The sequence below is a fragment of the Arachis hypogaea genome, chromosome 11 (assembly GCF_003086295.3).
Source record: "Arachis hypogaea cultivar Tifrunner chromosome 11, arahy.Tifrunner.gnm2.J5K5, whole genome shotgun sequence".
NCBI classification, from domain to species: Eukaryota; Viridiplantae; Streptophyta; class Magnoliopsida; order Fabales; family Fabaceae; genus Arachis; species Arachis hypogaea.
In genome coordinates, this window is record NC_092046.1 from 10443988 (window position 1) to 10454025 (window position 10038).

General features: G+C 31.0%; 2 protein-coding genes across 2 annotated transcripts; both read left to right on the forward strand.

Moving 5' to 3' along the window:
* The first annotated feature begins 1199 nt into the window (after positions 1 to 1199).
* LOC140176020 (zinc finger BED domain-containing protein RICESLEEPER 2-like) lies at positions 1200 to 2351 on the forward strand. Its single transcript, XM_072205863.1, has 3 exons — positions 1200 to 1760; positions 1841 to 2159; positions 2248 to 2351. The coding sequence occupies exons 1-3, from the start codon at positions 1200 to 1202 to the stop codon at positions 2349 to 2351; spliced, it is 984 nt and encodes a 327-aa protein (XP_072061964.1).
* A 3057-nt stretch (positions 2352 to 5408) lies between these two features.
* LOC112720215 (aspartic proteinase nepenthesin-2-like) lies at positions 5409 to 9164 on the forward strand. The gene is made up of 2 exons (XM_025771070.3): positions 5409 to 6188; positions 8411 to 9164. Exons 1-2 carry the CDS (start codon positions 5416 to 5418, stop codon positions 9057 to 9059), a joined length of 1422 nt encoding a protein of 473 aa, XP_025626855.1. The 5' UTR covers positions 5409 to 5415; the 3' UTR covers positions 9060 to 9164.
* The last annotated feature ends 874 nt before the right edge of the window (positions 9165 to 10038 follow it).

The following is a 10038-nucleotide window of genomic DNA, read 5'->3' on the forward strand; positions in this document are numbered from 1 at the left end:
GTATGGTTAAATCTGATTATGGTTGAAATCTGGTTAAATCTGATTATGGTTAAATCTGATTATGGTTTTTTTATGGTTTGCTAATGGTTGAAAATCCTAGTTCATATAAACAATTTTCATTTACTTTTATTTCAGGAAATATGAATTCTGAAACTGTGAGTAACCTTGTTACTACTGGAGTTGGTTCTGAGGCTGCTCCGGTCGAGGTTGATGAACCTAGTTCGAAAAGGCTGAGACCAGCAACCTCTGATGTTTGGAAATTTTTCAAAAAGCTCGGTCCAGATAAGGATGGAGTAGAACGTGCTGAGTGTAAAGGATGCAAGAAAGTGTTTAAAGCTGGAGGTAAGCGATATGGCACTTCTACTATAAAATGTCATCTTGATAGTTGTACTCAAATTAAGCATGAAGATATTGGTCAAACTATAGCAGAATTGCAACTTAAAATGGGTTCACTTAAGATTGATTCAGGAGTGGCTAGAGATATGTTTGCTGGGTATGTAGTTGCTGGGGATAAGCCTTTTAATATGGTTGATGATAGGAGATTTAGAAATTGAGTGAAGTATATTAGTCCAACTTTGAAACTTCCTTCTAGGAACACGGTTAAGGCTGACATAGTGAAAGTCCACAAGAGAGAAGCTGCGAAACTTAAAAAAATTTTAGTTTCCATTCCAAATAGAATTTGCTTAACATCTGATCTTTGGACTTCAAGTACCAATGAGGGGTTTATATGTTTGACTGCACATTTTGTTGATGAGAACTGGAAATTACAGAGTAAAATTCTCAATTTTTGTCATATGCCTCCTCCTCACACAGGATATGAATTGTCTTCTAAAATCTTTACGCTTTTGACTGAGTGGAAAGTTGATAAAAAGATTTTTTCCATTACTTTAGATAATGCTTCTTCTAATGATACTTGTGTTGAACACTTGAAAAGTACTTTGGATGTGTATGGTTCATTGTTGTGTGGTGGTGAATTCTTTCATGTTCGTTGCTCTGCTCATATTTTAAATCTTATTGTCCAAGATGGAATGAAAATATGTGGTGATGCAGTGTGTAAGATTAGAGAGGGTATTAAGTTTCTGAGAAAATCTGAAAGTAGAATGGTTAAGTTTAAAGAATGTTTTGAAGATATTGAGGGACTTGAGTATACGACTGCATTATGTTTAGATGTTCCTACTAGGTGAAATTCACTTTATGCAATGCTTGCAAGTGCTATTCCTTATAAGAAAGCTTTTGAATTGTATAAAGTAAAAGAAGCTGGGTTTAGGGAGTATTGTCCTTCATCAGATGAGTGGAGAAGAACTGAAAAGATATGTGATTTCTTGTTACCATTTTACGAAACTACCAAGTTGATGTCTGGAACTTCTTACCCAACATCCAACTTGTATTTTTTACAAGTTTGGCAAATCCAGCTGATTTTAATGAATAGTTTGAAGAATGATGAAGTGCTTATAAGGAACATGGGAGAAAAAATGATGATTAAGTTCAAGAAATATTGGGAAGAATACAGTGTTGTTCTTGCATTTGGGGCAGTTCTTGATCCTAGATTTAAACTCAACACTTTGGTTCATTGCTATAATGAGATTGATCCTATTAGTGCTAAAGACAAAGTGGAGCATGTGAAGAGTAAGTTATACAAGCTTTTTGAGGTTTATGACCAAAATTTCTCTACAACTGTGGAGAGTTCTTCCCAACTTTCAAGTAATTTTTCTCAGGCAACATCTTCTGCAATTGGAACTCAGCTTATTAAAATTGTTGGTGTAAGTATTTTTATCTACTTGATTATATGTATTTTTAATTTTTCATGCTTTTTGATTCATATATTGTTTGTAATGCAAAGGATTTGATGTCCCGTAATCAAGAAGCTGAAGTGAAAAGTGGAAAGAACCAACTGGATATTTATTTGAGTGAGGCAACATTATTTTGCAATGATGCAATCATTGATGTTTTGCAATGGTGGAAAGACAATCATCATCGTTTTCCAACACTATCACTAATGGCACGAGATTTGTTGAGCATTCCTATTACTACCGTGGCTTCAGAATCTGCATTTAGCATGGGTTCTCATGTTTTGAATAAGTATAGAAGTCGTTTGTTGTCAGATAATGTTGAAGCGGTGATTTGCACCAGAAATTGGATACGTGGATATGATGATTTTGGTATATTATATTTATGACATACATACTTGAGTGATTTTGAACATTATTATGTACTATTTTGCTAATATATTTATTTACTTTTTTCTAGAGGAAGATAAAGATCAGGAAGATATTGCAAAAGGAGAAGGCTATTCTTCAGGAGTTGGTTCCAATTATGTTATTGACTTATATGAAGATGAAGATGAAAATTAAGTGTATTGAATTAAGTTTAATTTGCTTTGAAGACTATTTATAATTATGTTTTTGGACTTTGGATTATATATTTATTTTGTCTATGGGACTATTTATAACTATGACTTGAGTATTTTGGATAATTGGATTATGTTTATTTACTTTGAAGACTATTTATATACTTTGAAGACTATTTATATTTAATATTTGTATTTATATTGATTTAAATTGAAGATATTAGATATGTTCTTATAAAAAAAATTAATTAGGTGGGTTTAGCCCGATTTATATTGATTTAAATAAAAGATATTAGATATGTTCTTATTAAAAAAAAAAAAAACTAATTAGGCGGGCTTAGCCCGCCAGCCCGCCAGCCCGCCATTAGGCGGGGCGGGCTAGGATTTTGGGACCGCCAGAATAGGCGGGGCGGGGCGGGGCGGGGCGGGCTTCCCCGCCTGACACCCCTAGTTGAGAGTCATCCTGGCTTGAGGGGGTTTCCTCCAGGACGTCCCCCATTGGGCCCAGCTGGCGCAGGTTCCCCACAGACGGCGCCAATGTACAAGATGTCTCCGGTACGGGTTGAAGGGTGGATCGGGAACCTGCGGGCAAGGCTGGAGCCGGATTGCTTGACTGGAGCGATGGGAGGTGGTACCTGCAAAGACACTCCGACGCTCAAGTCAGAATGGATCTGAGAGGTATGAGGTGTGTGGAATGAATGAATACCTGGAAAGACTTGGGTCTTCTTATTTATAGATGATGGGTGTTCTTATCTTATCTTATCTGATCAAGATAAGACAGACGTGTGAATTCAAAAGTTGGTTAGGGCCGGTTTTTTGGGCCTTTCGGAGTTGGACCCGGGAAGCCGGGTAAGGTGCAGTCCCGGATTTGGGATCCGTGACCCGAATCCGTAACAGTTACCAACAGCATTTTTATCAATTTTTGTCAATTCTTGTTTATAACTGTGTTTACTGAAAATATCTTTATAAATGTGTCTAATAAAAATATCTTTTTTTATAACTGTATCTAATAAAAATATCTTTATATATATATTTTTTAAATATCTCTTTATACATATAATTAAAATATAATAATTAATTATTATTAATAATAAATTAACAAATAATATATTAGTACCTTATATTTTTCTTTTCTCTATTCACAGTACTCGCCATTAGTATGAGAGAACCTTTTCAAAGCCTCTCCAGCACTAACTACCAACATAAATATGAGAGATTTTTTTATGGTTTGTAACTAGCCATTAGTGTCTTGCTTGTTTTTCCTATGACATATTGATGTTTGATATGAACCGATTATGTATATATTTGTGAAATAATGCTAATGAAGTGTACGTTTTATTCACCATCGTTTAATTATCTCGTTATAAGTTTTTAGCTAACAGATATTCATGTAAACCGAACATCACATTCTACTTAGTATTTTTAATATTTTGTAAGCAAAGATGTTATTTCTAGTTTTATTATCATCTTTGAACACTGCTTTAATAAAAATTTCCCATTTTTATTTTTTAAACTTTTATTTTTATATTAAATAGACTAATTTGTCTAATACTTTAAAAAATGAAAGACTAATTTATTATTTAAAAAAAAAAAACTAAACTTTCGATATAAAAGTAATTGTATAAACTCATTTAAAATATCACTCAAAAGTATAAGAAGGGATGATAAAGATGTACATATTAAAAACAATTAAGTACAATTACTAATTATTTGACACTTATTTTACAATTATAAATCTTTTAAAATTACATTGATTCTGACATTATAAATGATGATACAAAAAATTTATAGCATTAAATTATTTTTGCAAAAAAGTCGTAAGGAAAAAAAGTTTCTGTCGACTAAAAAGAAAAGGATCTCTATAGATAAAAAAATTAAATAATAATTTTTTTAGTTATTATTTTTATATGAAAGAATTTAATTTGTTACTAATAATTAATTTTAACATTTGCAGGAGTGGAGTTAGGATAAAATTTAAGAAGGGCCAAAGTTTAATTTTTTTAATATAAAGACTAAAATTAAAATTTTAAGGGGGTTAAACCAAAATTTACACGTAACTTATAAGAAAAAGTTAAAATTTAATTATATATAGAGTGAAAAGAATAGAGAAAAATAGAAAAAAAAAGGTAAATAAGAGAATGTAAGAAGGAGGTTTACTAATTTTGGATTAAAATATTTTTTCTAAATTTTAATAAGAAAGTGTCATGTGACACATTTTAGTTATTAAATTAGATAGTAATATATAAATATAATATATAATATAGCTATATTTTTATTTTAATATTTTAATTTTTAATTTTAATTTAATTTGAATGCAATTAAAATATGTCATATCGTATATTTTGATTGTCAAATTTATAATTAGTCATTAATAATAATATATAACAGAGATAGAGTAAGTGAAGAAATAAGAGAAATAAAAAAAGAGAGCAAAAGAAAGAAAAAACTTTTTAATTTTAATTATAAAAAATAGTATATAATATATTTTAATTATAAAATTAGTAATATATAATAGATAATAGATAAATAATGGATTTAATAATGGTCTCTTATTTAAGTTAATCCCCGTTCACCTCTTCCAAATATTTTTTAAGAATAGTTCCTAACTTTTAATTACTATCCTTTCTTATAATAAAAGATGAAGAAAAAGATTCCAAAAATGCTTTACTCAATTTCTCACCCTATAAAAGGAGTAATACCTAAATCATTGCCTACAAAATTTTTACTTTAATATTTTAGTTTTCAATAAATTTTAAACACTAAATTAATTTATAAACTTTTATTTTATAAGATAAATTAATCATTACACCAAATTATTTGTTTATATAAAGAAAATAATCTAAAAATTGTAAATATTTTTAGAGACTATTATATCTTTTATTAAAATAACGATAACAATTAATTTGTCTATTTAACATAAAAATCAATAATATATCTAACAAAAAACTAATTTATTGACCATAAAAATTAACGAGGATTAAATTATGATAATAAAAATTTTTTAGCAACTAATTTGTGATAGGTCTCTATAAAATGAGACAAAGGGAAAGGCAAAGAAATCATCAACGATGGCTTCCACCACCATTCTCTTACTTCCCCTTCTCTTTCTATTGTGCTCAACCTTGAACTTGACACCTACAAAATCACACAAGTCTTATTCTTATATCAACTCCATTAACAACAACGATGGCTTCTCAATTTCCCTCATCCATAAAGACTCACCTCTGTCTCCATTATACAATCATTCCTCAAGCTCCCTCAAAGGACGTGGCCCCATGGCATGCCTTAACATGCCAACAAGATTAGTAGGATCATCACGACTATCACAACACTTAATGAATGGCGATCCTCCCTCATCAGATGTGTCGGCACAAGTAGTGTACGACCGATGCCAATACATAGCCTCCTTTTACATTGGCACCCCGCCACAACAAGTGTACGCTTTTATCGATACAGCGAGTGATATAACTTGGACAAATGCAAGAACTGCATTCCACTCCTCCATGTCCAGAACTTACAGATCGCTACGGTGTAACGACAATACTTGCAAGCTTCTTGAAAAGAGAACTTGCAACAACAAAAATGATGATGAGGCATGTACGTACAAACTAGAATATGAGGAAGGTCCATCAACTTATGGTGTACTCTCAAAAGACAAGTTCTGGTTCGATGCCGATGGACCCTCTGGTCAGCATAATTCGCCGAGGGATGTTGGAGTCTTAAGCTTCGGCCTCAACCACGATGTAAGCCCCGTTGACTTCAATGGGTTGGACATCCATGGTTCTTTGGGCTTGAGCCGTGACCCTCCCTTTTCTTTGATCCATCAACTCGGAATTAAAAGGTTATCCATCTATATTCCTTTTTCTTTAAGAGAAGAAACATTTTAGAGAAGTCTAATATGCGATTATTAGGGGTGGCAAAGCAGCCGGCCCGTTCCAACCCGCCTCGCCCTGCTTAGGCCCGTCCCGCAAACTAATATGGATTTAAAATGCTAATCTGCCTCGCTTTATGGTGGATTGGCGGGTTGGCGGGCTCGCCCGCTTGATTTTTTTTCTTAAAATAAAATTAATTAAAATTAACCAAAAAATAATAAATAAAAAATCAAATACAAATAAAAAATAGTCAAATTATAATATAATTTTTTCACTATATTTTTTTTAATTTTTAACTTCAATAAAATTGTTCAAAATAATATTTGTCAATAGAATCATCTTTATTTTAAAAAATAAATCACATAATTTGAGCAAATATACGAAATTGTAAAATAAAATAAATAAAGTTAATAACTAAAAGAAGAATAAAAATAAAAACAAAAAAAGTGTTTGAAAATTCTATAATTATTAATTTTATAATAGTAATCATTCTTTTATTTAATAAAAAAAAGGAAAATAAAAATCTTCGGCCCGGCGGACCGGCCCGCCCCGCTCTGCCAAAATCCGCCAATTTGGTGGTGCGAGTTTGGCGAATTTTTTTAATTTGTCGGACTCCAAATCCTAGCCAACCTGCTATTTTTAGCGGGTTTAGCGGGTCGGCCCGACGGGTTCAACCTTTTTTTGCCACCCCTAGCGATTATAAATAATTTTAATTTATAGAAACAGAAACAAATGTGAGTCTTTTTAATTTTTAAATTAACGCACAAAGTGTTGTAATATTGTGAGGTATCATTTTAAATAGACTAATGTTACACATTTAAATCATTTTATGAATTAAGTGCAACTAAATTAAATAATAAGATTTAAAATAATATTAGTCATAATTGATTTTTGTTATATTAGATTATTAAATCAATTTTATTAGACTTAATTAACAAAAAAAAACTAAAATATATAGCATTATTCTTTCGAATAAATTTAACTCTTTTTTAGAAAAAAAAAATTCAAAATATCATTTTCTTACATCTTCGAAACTTACACTATTCAAAGGAGAGGAAAACAAAGACACCACAAATTTGGAGAAAACCAATTATAACGGGTAATTGAAAATTTAAGATTACGAAAAAACAAATAAAAAATAATTATGCTACGTGTATATTAAAATCAGTCACGAGTTAGTATAAAATACATGTTGAAATATAAATATACATTGAAAATAAATTAAATCACATGCATATTTATATACAAATATATTGGTAGCTGATTTGAGTAACTGATTTTGATGTACAAATAGTATTTTTAGGGGTGAACGAGGATCCGCACTAAAATTATCAGATCGAATTCAATATCCGCAGTTTTTAAACTCAAATCTGATCTGCACATTTGCGGATCAGATATCAGATATCGGATATATCAGCCAAACATAAAAATATTTTTAAAAGCTTATTTTTATTAAAAAAATCAATAAAATTTTTTCTATTATTTTAAATATGTTTACTTTTAAGGTAATATTAAACATATTTTTCTTAAATAATAAAAATAAAATAATACAACATATATGATCATTATTAGTTAAAATAAAACATAAAAAGAATATTTATTTATTTATTTTTGTGAATCCGCAAATATACGGATACATATATAAAATCCGCAATCTGGTATTATTAGTATGCAGATCGAATTTATATCCACAATTTTTAGATCGAATTCAGATAAACACCGCAAATATACAAATCGAAACCAATTCATGAACACCCTTAAACATTTTCGAATTGTAAAGTATCTCGGTTAAAGCTTTTAAGTACTTGTTTGGGTGCCATTATTGAAAAAAGATATTTTTTTTATTTTTTAGGGTGTTTAGCAAATTTTTAGTAGTAAAAATAAAAGTACTAGAAAAATAAAAAAAAAATCTTTTTTGAGAAGCTGTAATTTACATCTTTTTTTAAAAGATTTTTTTTTTAAAAAAAAGATGTTTTTCATGTAATAAATAAACAAAAAAGTATTTTTATATTGTTATATCCAAACACAATTGATAGATAAAAAGATCTTTTTGCATGAGATGCCCAAACATAAATTACTTTTGCTTTTCAATAAAATCTTTAAAAAAATAACTCGAAAAAATATTTTTTCTTAAAAGCTCACAATTTGGCTCTATAATGTAACTAATTTTTCCATTAATTAATGTATATAGGTTCTCACATTGCTTTGTGAGAAGATCTAGTGGAGGTAGCAGCAGCTTGCATTTCGGTTCAAAAGCAGTGATACATCCTGAAGATGCAACACCACTGGTGCAACTTCCAAGTAACGAAGTACAGCTTTATTATGTTGATCTAGAGGGAATCAGCGTTGGCAACACCAGAGTTAACATTCCTCCGGCGATCTTCAAGCGAACAAGCGATCGCCGCGGAGGATTCCTCATTGATTCCGCATCAAGGTACACAATGCTTAGAAGCGACGCTTATGATGCGTTTCTAAACTTGGTTAAACAAATGGTGACTAACGTGCATGTAGTACCGTATCCACCAGAAGAGCAAGACAAAACAATTTACAAGAAAGAGTTCTGCTTTACATCCACCAATAGCACTGAAAGAGAGTTGTTGCCAAGGGTGACGTTGCACTTCGCTGGTGGTGTTGATCTTCAGCTGATTAATGACGTTGTTTATATTGAATATGTTGAGCCTCTTTGGTGCCTTGGCATTCTTAGATCTGATTCCAAAGATGACGTGTCGTTCCTTGGGAATATTCAAATGATGAACTTGAATATTGGGTTTGATCTTGAGAACAATAAGGTTTCTTTCACAAATACAGTTTGTGCAGCTTCGGGGTATAATGACATGTGATCATATATATATATATATATATATATATATATATGCCCCGTTATGTATGTGCTCCTATAAATGAGCAAATTAAATAAAATGAACGAGCTTCTTGTTTGACTTTAATTAGTCTCTGATGAAAATGGAGATGGGAGAAAGAAGATCATCGGATCATGCATGTCTAATACTCTTAATTATCCAAAGTGAAAAGACACAAGTGTTTATTAGGGTGTCTAAAAATTATTACTTAATTGTTTAAAAAATTAATTTTAAATTAAAAATATAAAAGTTAAAGAGTTTTAAATATTTAAAATTTACTATAAAAATAAATAAATTAGACATCAAATATAAAGCATTATAAAATTGGCTAAAGATATATTCACCTACTATAAAACTAGTAAGGGAAAATTAAAAAATCACCTAAAAGCCATCTATGTGATGTGTTAGGATTTGGTTGAATTAGTCCCACATTGCTCAGGATAGCAAATGGAGTGGGTGGCCTAGGCTATAAATATGAGGCTAAGTTCTCCATTTGTTTTTTGCACCAGTCAGAAACACTTTAAGCTTGTATCTGATTTTTCTTTTCCTCTGTACTCTTTATTAGAGAGTGTTGTGAGGTGTAGTTAGATATTTGCTTTGAGAGAGTGTGGGTGTACTGGGGTGCCGGTGAGAGAAAGAAGTCTATGTGTTGTAACAATTTTCACATAGTGATATTCTCTGGTTGTCATTTGACAACGGCCGTGGTTTTTTCTCCGGTAATTGGAGTTTCCACGTTAAATTCTTGTGTTGTGATTGTGTCTATTTTATTTCTCTGTCAAAGGTGTTTTCTCAAGGGGGAATGGTGTTTTATTCCCAACAAGTGGTATCAGAGCTTCGGTTCGGTGGGATTTATTCTTAGTATGCTCTGTGGTTGCAGCCTAGTCTGACCTTCCACATCAGAAAAGAATTTTGTCCTGTGGCTTGAGGTTGATCTTTGGTTGTTGTTGTTGCTGGAAGGCAG